Source organism: Somniosus microcephalus, chromosome 3, assembly GCF_052327205.1.
Source record: "Somniosus microcephalus isolate GS21.2 chromosome 3, FLI_Smic_1.0, whole genome shotgun sequence".
Classification (NCBI taxonomy): Eukaryota; Metazoa; Chordata; class Chondrichthyes; order Squaliformes; family Somniosidae; genus Somniosus; species Somniosus microcephalus.
In genome coordinates this window covers 183849099-183869333 of record NC_140989.1, presented here as the reverse complement: position 1 = coordinate 183869333, position 20235 = coordinate 183849099, and the positions used below count along the sequence as shown (strand labels likewise).

The 20235-nt window shown below is 45.5% G+C and overlaps 1 protein-coding gene across 10 annotated transcripts in view; it reads right to left on the bottom strand.

The window, feature by feature from the left end:
- Positions 1-831: 831 nt before the first annotated feature.
- The window catches only part of afdna (afadin, adherens junction formation factor a), a 314437-nt gene continuing 295033 nt past the window's right edge, over positions 832-20235 (bottom strand). For 5 of the 10 annotated variants that reach the window (XM_085982002.1, XM_085982003.1, XM_085982004.1 and 2 more), the window contains 3 exons: positions 13056-13578; positions 8797-8890; positions 832-2181 (listed from right to left, as the gene is read on the bottom strand). In XM_085982002.1, the coding sequence (XP_085838128.1) occupies positions 2028-2181; positions 8797-8890; positions 13056-13578 (771 nt within the window). In that variant the 3' untranslated portion in view covers positions 832-2027. The remainder of the gene's footprint in view (positions 2182-8796; positions 8891-13055; positions 13579-20235) is intronic. The other 5 variants (XM_085982006.1, XM_085982007.1, XM_085982008.1 and 2 more) reach the window with 2 other exon arrangements.

The window sequence follows — 20235 nt, the reverse complement described above, 5'->3', positions numbered from 1 at the left end:
TCAGTGGGTAGCACACTCGTCTCCATTCCCATCTCCATCTTTCTTTTGATCCCCCTTCTCCATTGTTCTCGATCCCTATTCCCCAATCTCCATCTTTCTCCTGCTTGAAGTTAATCAGGAATGCTAAAAATGTTTTATAAAAAATAGGTGCTATCTGATATTTTACAATTACTGGATGACCAAGATACGGAGTGCATTCACAATCCATCTATAGAGCAAGAAAATTCAGGTTGCACAAAGGGTTGCCAGAACTCAGAACTTTTTAGCAGCATAAGTCATCCCCTTTAGGAGAGGGGCTTGGGGGATATCTCAGTATCTTCATTGCTGCTGGGTCAATATCCAGAAATTCACTTCCCAAGACCATTATGAGAACACCAGCATCACAAGGACTGCAGCAGTTCAAAAGGTGGCCCACCACCACCTTCTCAGGGCAACTTGGGATGGGCAATAAATGCAGCCTCGTCACACAACCCACATTGTGAAAACAAGTTTCTAAAACAATGTTTGTCTTAACCTCTTATCACATATATGAAGCATCACACCCTTCCCCTGTTTTGAATGGTTGTTATCCTTGTTTTTTTGGGTGGGAGTGAAGAGAAGGATTTTTCAGGAATAAATTTCGTGGTAGACTCCAAGATTAAAGTTTCTAACCAAGAATGATCACCGTTGTCCATTATACCATGAAACCTGTAAAACTGAATTTTTAAATCTAGTTTCATGCAAAGTACAGCACAGAAATGCTTCAAATGATGCACCATCATACCCAGTTAATCTGTATGTCATGATTTAAAAAACTGATATTTAAGTACTACAGGCAAAAGACAGGACAACTTCTGAATACATACAAAGTAATTTATTAAAAATAGGTTGCAAGTGAAATACAGTAGAAATAAGATACTACAGCAGTTCTGATGTTCAGTAAACACAGTTTAATAACAGCACGCTAGTGGTGACCACACAAAGAACTCTGTAAACCCAACAGAATCCATGAAAAACTATATGAAAAATACCATTTTCCTCCCAGATCAGCTCTGAACACCAGCAGTAGCATAGAAACAGCAGTAGTTTATTTTTCATTTATAAAATGACACTAATTTGTTCCAGCTGTTTGTACCATGCTGTTAGTATTCAGGACTCTGGCAATCACCCACACTGTTGCTCAGCCTTACATACTGCAAGCTCTAAACGTTTCCTTCATGAGGGGATTTACTCCAATTTACTTTTTCTCTACTGCTTCTTGTTACAGTTGAAATGGTACATCACTCTTCTGTTCCATATACGAAACGGTTCATTAAGTAAAAAAAAATATTTACACTCCAATCTTCATTAGACGTTTTAATTATCGTACATTTCATGTAAAGTGATTCCATTCCTAAGGCAGTGGAAGACTACTCTATGTTTAGAAGTGTGCATTTATCCCTAAGTACAATTATAGACCACAATATAATACAGAAAATTGTTCAATAACTTTAAAATCCAGTTCAGAACACCTAGTTAAGAGGAAATTTGGTTGGAATCATAACAATTTCTGTTAAAATGCACATAGAAGAAAGCTTTTTTCTCTTTTTGTAAGTAGAATGAGGTCCACACTTCCCATTTATTAGCCACCTAATGCATAGCTGAAACAATTGAGGCACCAGCTGCTGGACAAGCAAAAATTCTTTCAATACATTTAAAAGCTTCTACGTTGCAACAAGTTAACAATTCTGTATTATGCCGTTTTGCTTCACCATATGCTATCTCCAGGTGTAATGCACTCTGTGTATGTCAGAAAATCAGAACCCCAAAACTCTTTGTAAAAGTGACCATTACCTTCATTTAATTTTATTAAAAAAACATTTAACAGTGCTCAATTTGTATAGCTAAATTATGATATTCTTGGTATGCAACTCACCAGAGTGGAAATTTCATTTCCTACATCCTATTTCACAGTTGCAATAGTCAAAAAGATTTAAACACTCTGTACAAACAAGCATAGAAACATTTTGTACTGAGCTTTTCATCAAGAAGTTATTAAGGCGCCAATTTTATTTAGTATTCAGCTCATTTTCTAGTTCCATCAATTTCCGTGATGCCTTCACTTTGTTGGAAATATCCTGTCCATGTGAGAAAAGACGTTGGCGTTCTTTAAATGTTAGGTTTTCTGGGGATCCTTTCACAACTGGTGCTTCTGGGTCTTGGCTGTGTTTTGAAAGTGAAAATTAATATATTGGAATGTGCGCAATTATAGTCCAGATTTATTCTTCTCTTTACAATTATTAGTTGCATTTTTTAGCAAACACACGCAATGGATACAGTATGTTTAATATCACCAATATATTTTAGTGCGTATTAGTGCCAATTTTAAAATGTCATTACGAAGTTTAAAGCAGCTCAACTTTCCTTGAACTTCTAACATTTTGCTACTTTCCTATGCATCACATTTCTTTCTGCTTCAGGCTCTTATGCTCTAAACTAGTTCAGAATTCACGAAAATATCCAGGCACCCGATCTTTGGGCATTGAGCCAACGGCATCAAGCAATACTGAAAAGAATGGATGCCAGGATATTCGGGAAGCTTTTGATGCAGCTATTACAACTGCCAACAATGTCCCAATTGAACAATGAGCCTTTCCAATTGGCAGGAACTGTACAGGAAACAGCAAAGCTTCAATCTAAATTATTGACAGTGTAAATACACACTGTAGCAATCTGTGTCAGGAACACCCAAACACAGATCTGGGCCCATAATCAGACCTCCAGTGCTTTTTCTTCTCCTTTCTGTGGACCTCTGAAACAATTAAATACAAACTCAGTTTAACTTTCTGCACATTGTTCACTTGACAACCTAAAAATTACCATGTTATTGCATTGCATTTAAGGAACTTAATAGATACAAATAATGTAATCAGTGTACTGCACTCAAATATAAACATATACATACCTGCCCTAGGTCCTAGCACCTAATCTTATTCAAACAGAATACAGCAGGCACAGCTTAATGCCCCAGCACCCCTTCCCCTTCGCCCAGCACTTTCTCATGCAAGCACAGGAGATGCAACACCTGCCCTTTTACCTCCCCCCTTCCCACTGTCCAGGGCCCCAAACACCCCTTCCAGGTGAAACAGCAATTTACTTGTACTACCTGCAATCTAGTATACGGTATTCGCTGCTCACGATGCGGTCTCCTCTACATTGGGGAGACCAAATGCAGATTGGGTGACCGCTTTGCGGAACACCTCCATTCAGTCCGTAAGGGTGACCCCGAGCTTCCGGTCGCCTGTCATTTTAATTCACCACCCCATTCCCACTCAGACCCCACTGTACTCGGGCTCTTGCATTATTCCACGGAAGCTCAGCGTAAGCTTGAGGAACAGCACCTCGTCTTCCAATTTGGCACTTTACAGCCTTCCGGACTCAATATCGAGTTCAACAATTTCAGATCATAACCTCGGCCCCATTACATTTTTACTTCCTTTTTATCCACACCTTTGTTTTGGCCCTTTCCCCCCCCCCCCCCTTTTTTTTTTCTCTCCCACATGGCAGCTGTCTCCCATTCTGCCAGCGCATTTCACACCTAATCCAGAGCCATTTTTTGTCTCCACTAGTCCTAGCACCATCTCGTCTCGTTTTGAATACCTCAATGTCTCTTCACTTCTCTTTTGTTCTCTCCCAGCCTGGCCTTTTAATCTATTTCATTTCCTGTGCTTTTCCAGTCTTGACAAAGGGTTTGACCCGAAACGTTGACTATTTTTTCTCCACGGATGTTGCCTGGCCTGCTGAGTTTTTCCAGCATTTTCTGTTATTACAGCTTAATTTTAGTTCTGGCATGTGGACCAGTCAAAGGTCTACACTCAAAGGTTAAACCATCTTCTCTCATGATGATTCGGGGGGCTGACAATCCTTTTTTATTTCAGATTTCCAGCATTTCCATTTTAAAAATCTTTTAATTTTAGTTCTAGTGACTTGTATACAAAAGCAAATCACCAGATTAAAATGTAAAGATTACCAAAGGATACTAAATTGCCTGAACAAAAAGGATTGTTCTTTCAATAAATGTTAGCCTCTTTTATCTTTAAATAAAACAAGCACTTACTTCAGGAGTCGGTAAATCAGAAAAATATTAGGATTACCAGTATACACCATCTTTGATTTCAGAAATTTATAAAGAGGGGCAACTTCGAACAAATTAGTGAAATATATACAGGTTGTAGCTACGTTTCCCCAATGAATATTACAGGTGAGAAAGTTTTACTTTTTATCAGCAGCTAGTCATGTTGGAAAAATCATTGGGGGAGAAATTGGGCTCTGCAGCGCCCATCTTTTAGGCGCCAATCGGCCTCTTAAAGGTCAAAAATCGGGTCCTTGATGCGCAGGCAACACTACTGGCGCAAAGTGCGCCAGATTACATTTTGGTACAGTAGTTTGCACATGCACACCCAACAACCGTTGGCAGGATGGAGAGTAGGCAGAGATTTTTGCATTCATGGGATGTGGGTGTCACTGGCATGGGCAGCATTTATTGCCCATTCCTAATTGCCTTAGAGGTGGTGGTGAGCTGCCTTCTTGAACCGCTGCAGTCAGTGTGGTGAAGGTGCTCCCACAGTGCTGTTAGGTAGGGAGTTCTAGGATTTTGACCCAGCGACGATAAAGGAATGGTGATATATTTCCAAGTCAGGATGGTGTATAACTTGGAGGGAAACTTGCAGGTGGTGGTGTTCCTATGCACCTGCTGCCCTTGTCCTTCTGGGTAGTAGAGGTCACAGGTTTGGGAGGTGCTGTTGAAGAAGCCTTGGTAAGTTGCTGCAGTGCATCTTGTATATCGTACACACTGCAGACACAGTGCACCGATGGTGGAGGGAGTGAATGTTTAAGGTGGTGGATGGGGTGCCAATCAAGCAGGCTGCTTTGTCCTGGATGGCGTCGAGCTTCTTAAGTGTTGTTGGAGCTGCACTCATCCAAGCAAGTGGAGAGTATTCCATCGCACCCCTGACTTGTGCCTTGTAGATGGTGGAAAAACTTGAGAGTCAGGAGATGACCCCTAGGATGTTGATGGTGAGGGATTCGATGATGGTAATGCTGTTGAATGTCATGGGGAGGAGGTTAGAGACTCTCTTGTTGGAGATGGTCATTGCCTGGCACATATGGGACAAGATTGTTACTTGCCACTTATCAGCCCAAGCCTGAATATTGTCCAGGTCTTGCTGCATGCGGGCACGGACTGCTTCATTATCTGCAGAGTTGTGAATGGAACTGAACACTGTGCAATCATCAGTGAACATCCCCCATTCTGACCTTATGATGGAGGGAAGGTCATTGATGGAGCAGCTGAAGATGGTTGGGCCTAGGACACTGCCCTGAGGAACACCTGCAGCGATGTCCTGGGGTGAGATGATTGGTCTCCAACAACCACCTTCCTTTGGTCTAGGTATGACTCCAGTTAGTGGAGCGTTCTCCCCCACCCCACTTCACATTGACTTCAACTTTACTAGGGCTCTTTGATGTCACACTCGGTCAAATGCAGCTTTGATGTCAAGGGCAGTCCACTGTCAACTCACCTCTGGAATTCAGCTCTTTTGTCCCTTTTTGGATGAAGGCTATAATAAGGTTTTGAAAAAAACGCCCACCACTTGTTGCAGCCACAATGCACCTCCCCTTTAAGAAGTGCAGGCTGCCTTTAAGTAGCACTAAACACTCACGATATAGGGCCCCCTGCTGATGTGCGCAGCCAAAGAACAGTGCAGGGAGCGCTGGCTGCATGCAGAAATCATTTAATTTAATGGACGAATTTAACGTACTACCTGTAACGCAATGAACGGGCACAGGCTGATCACGCACCATGATCCCTGCGCTAGTTTTCAGGTCGTATGCAAGTTCTCTCCCATTGTGTCTGAAATGATCACTGCTACTCTTTCAATATTGTTCAGAAAGCAAGAATGAGGATGTAATTATTCACATTTGCTCTTTCTGAATTCAGGTCAGGACTGTACACCTGTTCCATCATTAAACAGAGAAAAACCTTTTAAAACAGCAGAGTGAAGCACCTCGTCCCCTCACATAAACACTTAAAGATCTGCATATCTCAAAATATTCAATATTCTGCTGATACCAGAGGAGGAAAGGGGGAGGCAGTAGGGGGAACTGACTTTTAAAATGTTCGTTAAAAAAGGGTATATACAAAAACACAAATGCAGTTTATACATATAATAGGTATAACTGAAAATTCAGGTCACACATTAAAGCTAATTATAGAGCTACCTACAAGAATGCTGGCAGATAACTGATAAGCTACAGCAATGGTATAATTTATCTTGCACAGTTAATGTTCTACATAATTTGAAAAAAAGAGACCAAGACCATGGGGAGAACTAGTCTATTAATCACTTTGGTGTATTGTTTTTCAGTTTGACAATTAGCCCTTCATTATCAGAAATAACATACTAATGCTGGTTAGGCCCCAGCTAGAGTGTTGTGGCCAAATCTGGGCACCACACTTTAGGAAGGATTTCAAGGCCTTAGAGAGGGTGCAGAGAAGATTTACTAGAATAGTATCAGGGATGAAAGACTTCAGTTAGGTGGAGAGACTAGAGAAACTGAGGTTTATCTAGTTATAGCAGAGGTGGTTAATGGGAGATTTGATAGGTGTTCAAAATCATGACGGGTTTGATAAGAGTAAATAAGGAGAAACTGTTCCCAGTGGCAGAATGGTCGGTAACCAGACGACACAGATTTAAGGTAATTGGCAAAAGAACCAAAGGCGACATGAGGAAACAGAAATAACAGAAAATGCTGGAAAAACTCAGCAGGCCAGGCAACATCTGTGGAGAGAAATTAAGAGTCGACGTTTCAGGTCTAACCCTTTTTCAAAACTGGAAAGGAAATGAAATAGATCGAAAGGCAGGGCTGGGACAGAACAAAAGTAGTGAAGAGACATTAAGAGGTATTCAAAACGAGACGAGATGGTGATAGGACTAGTGGAGACAAAAGACGGCTCAGATTAGGTGAAATGTTCTGGCAGAATGAGAGACAGCTGCCATGTGGGAGAGAGAAAAAAAGGAAAGGGGCGGGGGAAGGAAAAAACCAAAACAAAGGGGTGGATAAAAAATAAGTAAAAATGTAATAGGGGCCGAGGTTATGATCTGAAATGAGGAAACCGTTTTCTTACACAACGAGTTGTTGTGATCTGGAATGCACAGCCTGAAAGGGTAGTGGAAGCAGCGTCAATAATAACTTTCAAAAGGGAATTGGATAAATACTTGAAGTGGAAAACGTTTGTAGGGCCATGGGGAAAGAGCAGGGTAGGGGGACTAATTGGATAGCTCTTTCAAAGAGCCGGCACAGGCACAATTTGCCAAATGGCCTTCTTCTGTGCTGTATATAGTCATGGACCATCAAGTGCTAGATTATTTCTTCACAATCTGCACAATTTTCTCTATTCTCCCTGGGCTTTGAAGATTTGAGTCCCAGGTCCCTGGAAGCTATTGTACCTGCGATCAGAAATATTCCTTTTGATCTTGCACAATATCTACTCGCACATTGATTTAATTTGCTGAGGCAGAGGATTAATGCTGAGTCTTGGCTCAGTTTCAGATACATCTAAAGGTGATCAGCCCTTGTAGATGGAAATTTGACAAAGAACAAATTCAGGTTGGAGAGTTTATTTAAAATGTTGAGCTTTCCACCAGTCCAAGGTGCAAACCTGTATAATGAAAGGGTTAGCTTGCTGGCATACTAAAACACAAACCATCAAATAATGAAATTGTGACTACCTATAATTCTTAAGAATGGGTTTTACGTGATACAACCAAGATAAATTTGCAATTTAAAAGCTGTTTGAATTGTATAAGGCCGCTGCTATGGCACTGTAGATGATTTTTCCCAACCTGATCCCCATCTATCTCCTAGTATTAATATTCAGTAATAGGAAGCTTTCAGACTTGCCACTTTTAGAAGGAAGCAATCAGGCTAATTCCATTAAAAAAGAGTCAGGCTAATTCCAATAAACTTCAAGGCTGTGGTGGTTTCACCACCCACCCCACCACTCCATTCAACCTCTATTGTCATTTAGGCAACAAGGAGGTGCACCTGTCAATGAGCATGTACATTTCTTGTGCTTGTATATAGATATGATGATAATTCCATATAACTACTAGATTTCAGTGTTAAAAGCTGTAACTCCCTCCCTATTGGTTAGAATCACTTACTGTCCCCCTTGTTAATCAGCGTATTTTTTTTGTTTTCCACTCAAAGTTGCAATTTCTTTAATCCAAAAGTACTTCCCAAAATATCCAACACTTTGGGGAGGGTAACAAATTATCAATGGAGCTCGTGTGGAGTATAAACTCCAGCACAGACTAGTTGGGCCAAATGGCCTGTTTGTGTGCTGTATAATCTATGTAACATTTGCTGCATTTATTTATTTAAGTGTGCATTTTAGTCAGCCACACGGGTCAAGTCTAAACCATAGGCTCTAATCTGACAACTGATCACAGCTCTATTCCCTTCCAGCTACTAAGACAAAAACAATGCAAATGTTGGTTAGATAAGGGCCTGTGGTCTTAGCCCAAGACCAAATTGACTGTTCCAACAGGAAGAGATTATGAAGAGGCCCCTTTGGGAAGCATCTGAAGATAAAGTTTAAAAAAAAGTCCTGTACCTTTAGAAATTTTGGGTTCATCATATATTCCAAATATACTACTGAGTACTAGGTATATGCACATAAAATGTTTGTATATATGCAGTAGAATAGTTCTGTTTCAGTCATTTCTTAAGAGTGTTAGCTTTTGAGTCAACAATGACTTTTCTTTTCAACCTTACCCTTTATTCTGCTCAAGACGCTTCTCTCTTGGGCCTTTGTAAATTTCATTTGCTGCAATACTACTTGCTGTTGACCCTCCATAAGTAGTAAATCCTAATTAATAAATAAAATATTTAGCTTGAAAGGCTTACATCACAACTAGGAAATAATTCAATGCAAACAAGTACGCACAATATGAGCATTCAATTCTTGAAACCGAATGGTAGGAAAATAAACCTGAAAATGCATTTTCATAACTATGGGCTACAAATTCTAGTAAGGAATATCCCAAATTTTGAAGGGTGAACATAATTTTCCTTAAGTTACCAAGATGAAGCAACAAAACTTGTTGCATAAATTTACTTTTAGCACCGATGATCAGCCATGTGGACATAACCAGAATTGCAGACTCCAGTCTTCCAACAGCTGTGATCCTAATCCTACTACTGAGGTCTGGAAATTCTCAGGAACAACAAAAGTTTTGCTTTACTACATCGCAGTAACAATTTGCATTTATATAGCACCTTTAACATGGGAAAACGTAGCAAGGCTTCACAGGAGTGTAGTCAGACAAAAATTGACATCAAATCAAAGAAGGGGCTACAAGCTCAGTTAAACAGTTAAGTTTTAAGAAGGGTCTTAAAGGAGGCGAGGTGGAGAGGTTTAGAGAGGGAATTCCAGATCTTGGGGCAGATACAGCTGAAGGCACAGCTGGCAATGGTGAGACAAAGGAAATAAGGCTGCACAAGAGGCCAGAACTGGAGGAATGCAGAGATCTTGGAAGGTTGTAGGACTGGAGGAGGTTACAGAGATAGGGAGGGGAGAGGCCATGGAGGGATTTGAACACAAGGATAAGAATTTTTAATTCAAGGCATTGGTTGACTGGGAGCCAATGTAGGTCAGCAAGCATAGGGGCAATGGGTGAGCAGGACTTGGTGCTGGGCAGCAGAGTTTTGAATCTCAAGTCTATGGAGGCTGGCTAGGAGAGCATTGGAATAATCACATCTGGAGGTAATAAAAGCATGGATGAGAGTTTCAGCAGCAGATAAGCTATGGCGGGGGTGGAGACGGGCGATATAGAAGTAGGTAGTCTTTGAAGCGGAGAGGATATGGGGCTGGAAGCTCAGCTCAGGGTCAAATAAAGGTTGCGAACAGCTTGATTCAGCGGCTAGGGAAGGGGATGGAATCAGTAGCGAGGAAACCACGCTTGTGGCAGGGGCCGAAGACAATGTCTTTGGTCTTCCCAATGTTTACTTGGAGGAAATTGCTGGTCATCCAGGACTGGATGGTGGACAAACAGTCTGACAACCCAGAGAGCCAAGGATAGATTCTTAGGGGACTCCAGAGTTCAACAATGCATGAGTGGAAAGAGAATCCATTGCAGGAGATTCTCTGGCTACAACTGGATAGGTAATAGTGGAACCAAGGAAGGGCAGTCCCACTCAATTGGCCAACAGAGGAAAGGTATTAGAGGAGGATTGTGAGATCAACTATGTCAAAGATTGCAGATGAGTCGAGAAGAGACAGTGCATCACAGTAACAGTTACTGAGTATATCATTTGTGATTTTGATTAGAGATGGGCAGAAACCCGATTGTAGAGGTTCAAAGATGGATCTGCAACAAAAATGAGCACAGATTTGGGAGGCGACAACACATTGAAGGACTTAAGGAAAGGATGGGGCATTAGTTTGCAATGGCAGAGGGGTCAAGGGTGGGTTTTCTGGAGAGAGAAGGGGGGGGGGTGATAACAGCAGATTTGAAAGGGAGTGGGACAGTACCCGAGGAAAGGGAGCTGTTTACAATATCAGCTAGCATGCGCTAGGAAGTAAGTTGGGTGGTCAGTGGTTTAGTGGGAATAGGGTCGAGAGGAGGAGGAGGAGGAGGGTCTCAAGGAAAAGATAAACTTGGAGAGAGCATGAGGAAAGACAGAAGAAACTACAGAAATATGAGTGTTCAGGGCTAGGGTGGGGGAGGGAAACCTTGAGGGAAGTTTGGCTTGGTGGACACGGGCAAGGAAGGGATGTAGCAGAATGCATGGTCTCAATCTTAATGACAAAGAAGTCTATGAGCTCCTCACACTTGTTAAAGAAAGTAAATTGAAGGCAAACTACTTTTCAATTTAATTTGGGGAAGTATTTTGAAATTAAAACTTGAGAGTCATTTACCTTTAATGTAAATATAAAACTGAAGTTGGAATATAAGGGTGCTGTAAACAGTGAAATCTGCAAATTACAGACAGCTTAGGGACAGGTATCAGCTGTCCTTTTTTTGCCAATGTCCTTATTTTCAAAATAGTCATTGTACGTACTGTGAAAATTTTCAGTAGAATGGGAAGTTCTTTACCCAGCACCCATAGAGGCAGAGAAACTACGAGCCCTGGGATAGAGCTGTGCAAGCATTCAATCCCTGAGATAGAGCCGTTTCTCTGCCACTACGGATGCTGGGTAATGAGCTCCTCATTCCACAAAAGCCGTTCCTTTCATAAAAATTTGCTGCCGCCTCACTGACCTCAATTTGGGGGCAGAAAAAAAGCAAGCTGTTAGGGGAAGCGCTAGTGATCCCGACTCAGTTAAAGTTCTACATACAGCAGCTTTGCAACAGGTTGTGTCCCGTGCTTTAAGTTGTAAAAGGGCTTGATGCATTGAAAGCTGTCCGTAGTTCATAATTTGCGTGTCCGTAGTTTCAGAGTGCCTCTTGCATATTTTTCCATGCAAGTTATTTGGGTCTCTCAAGTGTCCGTTTTTTGGGAATATCCGTTTATACAGGTTTCACTGTATTTCAAATTTAAGAACCATTGGAAAAGACAATCTTTCTCTCCCTTCCCCTAAACTAGGTCCAAACTTATTTTTCTCTTTATACGTTGGCCAAATATAGATTGTTGAGTGGATTTCTGAAACCACTGTGCTACATGCCCACAATGTCCAACAGTCTTTTAAACAGTTCTCCCGTTATTTTCAAACCTGCTGTAATTAATCTCTGCTGTTACTTTCTTGAAGGTTACTCAAAAATTTACTATTTTCTACTGTCCCATGACATGTCATACAACTGTCCCAATACAGCAATGCGATGAGCAAACATGCTGCAGTCTTTTACAATGCTACATCTCATTAAAATAAAAAGTTATTACTTTGCTTTAGTCTTTCAAAAAGAACCTAAAAAAGTAATCACAGAAAAATTTGGTGACTTACTGAAAAATAAGGTTCCAAATGAGTTGGGTCCAGAGCAAAAAGAGCTCTGCAATTGTATATTAACCCCAGAATTAAAAACGAATAATTTTATTTCTAAGATTTTGTAACTTTTCCATGTGATTTCTCTTAAAATTGTGGCATTTTTCTGCATTGTAAAGCAAAAATTTCAAACTAAACTTAGATTTCTTTTACTACCATTCAAAACATGACTGATGCATTAGTAATTTTTTTTTTTTTTTTTTTTAAAAAGCACAGCAAGTGATTTGGTTAACAGAATTAGGAAACAACAAATATTTAAGGCAGATGACAGTGTTAGGTGATGATTAAAGAAAATGTGAATGCAACATGGACCATATCTTAGAGTATTTAAATTCCACAGCCACATTGCATTCTAAGCATTATTGGCAAACAGTTGTGAAACCTTCATTTACCTACTAGTAATAAACAATTTGTTTATATAGTCACTTGTTAAATTTAAACTTATTGCTGTATATTGGTTCAGAGGCACACGTTTACATAATTTCACCACGTGGAGTGTGTTAAAGGTTCACAACTAATTACTCATAATGCGAAGTTAGGTCACACCAGATCAGTTCCCCTTTGCCACCTGAATAGTAAAAGATAAGGCTTGAAACAATCCTCAAAATGGGTAAAAACTGCAAGCATACCATTGTGTTATAGGTGCCACATTCTCTTCCAGTATATGGAGAGGGGCTTTTGGGGTGCATTCATTCACAGAACAGAACAGAATCAAAGCCAAAACCAACAGTACTTTGATTGGAACAAACTAAAAAAAAAAGAATCAGGCATCCACTAAGAATATTAGGGGAGTGCAACTAAAAATATTTAATTTGTGAAGACAGGAGAATCTGAAGATAAGAAGTTGAAGAGAGAATATTCAGTGACTTTAAGGGTAAAATAATTGATTGATTCCAGAATCAAGTGAAAATTTTGTGTTATTTTGGAGGAAGAGACTTGTACATCAGGAAACAATTATAGTTACATTCTCTAAGGAAGTTGGAAGAACTTAGAAAGTCCAAACGTCTAAAAGGAAATAAGGTATAAGAATGTTACTTGTACTTGTCTCTACCTTTCGAACCACTCTGTGGCATGAAGCTCGGTTTGGTTGGAGGGGGAGGGGGCACACCAGCTTTTGGACCAGTACTGTTGGCATTGGCAGATGGTGGTCGGAATGAGTTTGAAAGATAGTAGCCATCTGAAACCGGGCGGGGTTGACGAATGAATGGCAGCTGCTTAGGGGCAGGAGGGAGATCACCATACGATTTTCTTGTGATGGAGTACTTATCCTGACCTGAAAGATTTGCATCTTCCTCATCCTCATTGTATGGGACAAACTTGGCAGTGTAAACTGTGTCAGGGGAGACGATCTGTGTTTTGATGTAAGAGATGTTTCTCTGAGGAGGGGGAGGAGCGTTAGATGAATGGGGTGGGGGAGGGAACTCATACTGCTGGGTTTCAGAAGCATAGTCCCGTGGAAGGGGAGGCCTGTACAGACCAGGTTCATCAGGTTGCAGCAACTTCCTCTCAGCTTCTTCTTGTTGTCTACGCCTTTCAGCCTCCAAACGTGTATAATACTCTTCTTCCTGTCTTCTCTATGGAAAGCAGAAAGTTGTGTTAGGCAGGATACACATACTCAAAACAGGACTTTTTTCCCCTGTTTTTAACTCAGCTTCAAACAAAAACTGATTTTTTTTTATTTTTTTTTAACATCAGATTAAGCTTGTAGAGATTTATATGCCAAACATTAAAACCCATTCTCTTGTGCTGTGCCAAGTTTAGATAAAACTTACTTTAGCAGAATTAACTTATTCTTGTCAGGCAGCAAAAATTCTCGTACATTATATAAATTTAGTAGAAACTACCCACTTTACGATGACGCCAAAAAGTATAATGTGCATTCATTTGTATTTTCTCACCCCATACAATTATGGGAAAAGCAAGAATTGTACATTGTACTCTTTCTTTTCCCTCCCCCAGTCTCAGAGTCCTTGCATTAGTCTATGAGTCAGCCCAAAGGAAGTATGCTTCCATGGGATGCAATGATCAGCTTACATAAATTTAGGGCTATCACAGGTCATCATTTCAAAATTTGCAGATGACTCGAAACTCAGACATGTAGTCAACAGTGAGGAGATTAGTAACAGACTTCAGGAGGGCATAGACAGACTGGTGAAATGGGCAGACACATGGTAGATGGAATTTAACACAGAAGTGTGAAGTGATTCATTTTGGTAGGAAGAAGGAGGAGAGACAAGTTAAACTAAATGGTACAATTTTAAAGGGGGTGCAGGAACAGGGAAACCTGGGGGTGTATGTACACAAGTCTTTGAGGGTGGCAGGACAAGTTGAGAAGACTATTAAAAAAGTATACTGGATCCTTCGGTATATAAAATAGACTAGCTGGGGAGCCCCGCGTTGCGAGGGCAATTTTGGGGCGCTTGGTCTCCCTGCCCCTGTGTGTCCCCCCTCTCCCTGTCCTATCCCTCCCTCCCCTCCTCTCCCTCCCCTCCCGTCTCCCTCCCCCTGCCTAGCGCCTGAGGTCCGGAGCTGAGGCCCCCCGCGTATCGGGCGACTGATGGACGGCCGCTGTGGGCGGGCGGGCGGCGCATGCGCGGTCATTGCGGGCGGCGCGAGCCCCCCGCGATTTCCCGAGCCCCCCACCCCCCCCCCCCCCCCCCCGCGATTTCCCGAGGCCTCCCCCCCCCGCGATTTCCCGAGGCCCCCCCCCCCCCCATTAAATTGTTATTTAATTCCCTAACACATCATTAAAATATTTACCTTAGTTCCCTAACACACAGAAAGTGTGGGGGAAAAAATTGTGAAAAATCAAGATGGCGGCCACTCACCTCGGTTCAGAAGGATAAGGCCCGCCCACACGCACCGATCGGTCGACCGGTCAGGTCACCGAAGCGTAGGATTGGTCAATCGTCGAGTCACTCGACACTCAACTGTAGGAAGGAACCCGCCGTCCGATTGGTGGACCTCGACGTCACACGGTCGCTAATGAGATGCTAATGAGCGGAACGCTGAACGTTTTTGGGATACCGCGGGCGGGATTTTTGTCCGGCCGAAACGTAAATACGCCTATGACCAGTCCGGAATCGCAAGCTTTCTTTTGAGGCGACGCGTGCGTCGGTACGCTCTGTAACTTTCAAACATATAGAGAACGGACAGACATCGGGACAGACAGAAGAGCCGCTTTATATATATAGATAGAGGCATATGGTACAAAAGCAAAGAAGTTGCGCTAAACCTTTATAAATGGTTGGTTAGGCCCCAGCTGGAGTAGTGTGTTCAATTCTGGGCACTACACCTTAGGCAGGATTTCAAGGCCTTAGAGAGGATGTAGGGATGTACTAGAATGGTACCAGGGATGAAAGACGCCAGTTATATGGAGAGACCAGCGAAACTGGGGCTGTTTTCCATAGAGTAGAGGAGGAGGAGATGGAGATTTGATAGAGGTATTCAAAATCATGAATGGTTTTGATAGAGTGAATGAGAAGTTGTTTCTAGTGGCAGAAGAGTCGGTAACCAGAGGACACAGACTTAAGGTAATTGGGATAAAAGAGGCAATATGCAGCGAATTATGATGATCTGGAATGCACTGCTTGAAAGAGTGGTGGAAGCAAATTCAATAGTAACTTTCAACAGGAAATAGGATACATACTTGAAGGGGAAACATTTGCAGGGCTATGGGGAAAGAGCAGGGGAGTGGGACTAATTGGATAGCTCTACCACAGAGCCGACACAGGAATGATGAGCTGAGTGGCCTTCTTCTGTGCTGCATCATTCTATGATTCTTTGATCTTCGTGACCTGGCACACACAAAATAAAGTTGTCCAAGGTCATTACTAGAACTGAAACCTACAACAGTATAGCGTGAAGAGTCTATGCTACATAGATGTGCTCTTTTGGTACATCAAGTGGAGTAAACAAGATGCAGCTGGAGATAACTGACAGATGTCTCACAAAAATAACTTGATTGTTGGAAGTACAGAAGAAGCATTAAGAAATTGTAGAGTACCAACTGGCAAGAAATTAGCAATTTTTCCAAATTTAATTTTAAGAATATTGTGAGATCAAGATGAAAGATGTCAGTACTGGGAAATGAAATACTTCCCATTTTAGGTACCCAGCATCAGCAACAAGCACACTTGGGTCAAGTACAGCACAGCCAAATACAAAGCCCCAGTAATGTGCTTCAGCACCAACCTCAGAAGAGCACGGCCAAACTGCACCAGAATAGCAGATTTTCCTTTGCCCACAGCAACTATCCTTGCCTGAGGGATATTGCCAATCAGTGCTAAATTGGGACAGTTCTCTGCTGTGGGCCCATGGCCACTAGGAACTGAATTAAGATTGCCCAAACTCATCTCAACACAGCTAGACAAAGGAGATTTTCATCCCAACAATCTGCGCTGGATTTGAATCCAAGTCCCAGTGTCTAATCTACTGTACTGCACAGTTCACTTTGCAAAGGAATATTCAAAAGAAAATATTCAGATTTATTCCTCAATGAATTAGTAAAAGTATCAACCTTATTCCTTGACCTTCAATGCGCAATGTATTGTATGTTGTGGTAACACGCCACCACTGGACATAATCCGCTCACGGCGGCACGGACAGTTTAAGCAGACGCCCCCAGCCGGGGGCCCTTTCCTCCAGCAACTTGTTTCCCGCAGGGACAGGCTGCCGGGAGCACTTCCTGTCTGGGGAGTATTTAAGTGGTTGCGCGGGCTTTTCCAGTTCCTCTTTGCCATGAGGTTGATTAAAGCAGTTGTGTTTCACTAACTCTGGTCTCGACTCCCACGTTTGCCGCAGTATCTCAACACTGGTGACCCCGACGCTCAGGACGAATCCTAAGCTAGCATGGCGGATACAAACGCAGTCACGGTTAAACTACCGGACTTTTGGGAGAACCTGGCCGAAGCCTGGTTTGTTCAAGCCGAGTCCAGATTCCGGCTGAAAAACATTACAGTCGACACCACGAAGTACGACTACCTCGTCGCCTCTCTCACCTATGCCACAGTCCCCAAGGTTTGGGCAGCGCTGCAGGATCCACCAGTGGAAGGCAAGTACGAACATCTGAAGGCTGCGCTCCCTAAAAAATTTAAAACGTCCTCTTACCAGCGCAACTGCCAACTCCTCGACCTCCCCGGCCTTGGTGACGCTTCACCGTCGGATCTGCTTTCCCACATGCTGTCCCTCTCAGACGACAAAAACACCTGCGCCCTCTTTCGCACGCTTTTCATTCGGCAGCTCCCCGCCAGCATCCGCCCGCTCATTGTGGAATCTGGCTCCACGGACCTGAATGAGATAGCCGAAAAGGCCGACCGGCTGCTCTCTGCGCAGTCCGCCCGCGACATCGCGCCGACTTCACGGCAACGACCACGCGGTCTTCCCGGCCCACTAGGCCCGACCGCCCTACCACTCCGGGTCACTGCTACTACCACACCCGTTTTGGCGCTAGGGCCCAACGCTGCACGCCACCGTGCACTTTCAAGCCACCCCACCCCCCGCACCGGCCCCCACGATGGCCGCGGAGCAAAAGGGGCCTCTACTGTACGTCACCGACGACGACACCAACCGCCGATTTCTGTGCGACACAGGGGCCCAGCACAGCATCACCCCCGCCTCCGCCCTCGAAATCCAACGCGGCGCACGAGGTATCACGCTGGCCGCAGCCAATGGCTCTGACATCCGCACATATGGCACCCGCATGGTCACGCTCGACCTCGCAGGCCGCCGCTACCGCTGGGAGTTCCTCACAGCCAGGGTCCTCTGCCCACTCATCGGCGCCGACTTCCTACGCGCCCACGGCCTCCTTGTCGACATTCCGAGGCACCGCCTCGTCGACATCAACACTATGGCCCCCATCCCTGACGCATTCACCCCGGCCCGTTCGGCCGGCTTGACGACCTACTGCCTCGCCAGAGTCACGGACGACTACTCGGCACTTCTAGCCGAATTCCCCGCCCTCACTAACCCGACCTTTTCGGCCACAGCCGCCAAACACTGTGTGGAGCACTATATCCCCACCACCGGCTCCCCGGTTTCTGCCCACGCCCGCAGACTCAACCCGGCCAAGCTGGAAATCGCGCGGGCCGAGTTCACCACCATGGAACAACTCGGCATCATCCGCCGCTCCAGCAACCCTTGGGCCTCGCCCCTCCACATCGCCCCCAAGCCCGGCGGAGGCTGGCGCCCTTGCGGGGACTACCGCCGCCTCAACGACGCCACCACCCCCAACCGATACCCGGTGCCACACATCCAGGACTTCTCGGCCCGACTGGCCAGAAGAACCGTCTTTTCCAAGGTTGACCTGGTGCGCGGTTACCACCAAGTCCCCGTACACCCCGCGGACATCCCCAAAACGGCCGTCATCACCCCATTCGGCCTGTTCGAGTTCCTGAGGATGCCCTTCGGCCTCAAGAATGCAGCCCAGGCCTTCCAGCGCCTTATGGACTCAGTCCTCCGGGACCTGAACTTCCTATTCGTCTATCTAGACGACATTCTCGTGGCCAGCTCCTCCAAACAGGAACACCTTCGCACCCTGTTCGGGCGCCTAGCCCAACACTGGCTCATCCTCAGCCCGGCGAAGTGCCAATTCGGCCTAACCGAGATCGATTTTCTCGGTCACCACATCAACCCTGCTGGGGCCGTCCCCCTGCCCAACAAGGTGCAGGCCGTCCAGCAATTCCCCCGCCCCAAAACCATCAAGGGCCTCCAGGAGTTCCTCGGGATGGTGAACTTCTACAACAGGTTCATCCCCAGAGCTGCAGCCCTCATGAAGCCCCTATACGACTCCCTCCGAGGTAAATCCGGCAAGATGGCCGTAGCCTGGACCACTGACACGTCAGCCGCCTTCGACGCCACCAAAAACGCGCTCGCCGACGCCACCCTGCTCGCGCACCCGGGGGCCGATGCCCGGGTCGCGCTCACCACCGACGCCTCCGACCACGTGGTCGGAGCCGTGTTCGAGCAGTGGGTCAATGGCGCGTGGCAGCCACTTGCCTTCTACAGCCGCCAACTGCGCCCCCCGGAGGTCAAATACTCTACTTTCGACCGCGAGCTTCTCGCGCTCCACCTGTCGGTCCGCCATTTCAGGTTCCTCCTGGAGGGCCGCCCCTTCACCGCGTACGTGGACCACAAGCCACTCACATACGCGATGGCCAAGCACACCGAACCCTGGTCCGCTAGGCAGCAACGCCAGCTCGCGGCCGTGTCCGAGTTTACTACGGACATCCAGCACGTCTCCGGTGGAGACAACGTTGTCGCCGACTGCCTTTCCGGTCCCGCCATCTGCGCGAATCACCTCGCGGTCGACTACGCGCAACTAGCAGCGGCCCAGCTCACGGACCCAGACCTCCTCTCGGCGGCTACCAGCCTCCCAGGGCTACGCCTAGCCAAGGCCGCGCACAGGCCCGAAGCCACGGCAGTCACTTGCGACGTCTCACTCGGCCAACCGAGGCCGGTCGTCCCTGCAACCTGGCGCCGCCGCATCTTCGATGCGCTACACGCGCTCTCCCATCCGGGTGCCCGCGCATCCGTCAAACTCCTCTCCCAGCGTTTCGTCTGGCGCGGCCTCAGCAAAGATGTTCGGACTTGGGCCACCTCCTGCCTCGCCTGCCAACGGGCTAAGGTACAGCTACACACAAAAGCACCCCGGGAGACTTCGAGGTACCCAGCCGCCGTTTCGACCACGTACACGTCGACATAGTCAGTCCTCTGCCGCCATCGCAAGGCCAAACTTATCTCCTCACGATGGTCGACCGCTACACACGCTGGCCTGAGGCAGTGCCGCTGCCCTCCATCACCACAGCCGACATCGCCAGGGCGTTAGTTAACACCTGGGTCGCAAGGTTCAGCGTACCAGCAGACATAACCTCCGACAGAGGCGCCCAGTTCACCTCCGAACTCTGGACGGCCACAGCACGCAACCTCGGGGTGACGCTCCATCGAACCACGGCGTACCACCCGCAGGCCAATGGGCTGTGTGAACGCTGCCACAGGTCACTCAAGGCCTCACTCCGCGCCGGCCTGCAGGACAGTACCTGGACTGACCGCCTACCGTGGGTGCTACTAGGCCTACGCACCGCGGTCAAGGAAGACCTCCAGTCCTCGGCAGCGGAGTTAGTCTACGGACAACCGCTGCGCGTCCCAGGCGAATTCCTTCCGGAGGCTACCACGCCTTGGTCGGCCGAACAGCAGCGGCTCAACTCTTTCTCTTCCGCTCAACAGTTCGCCCC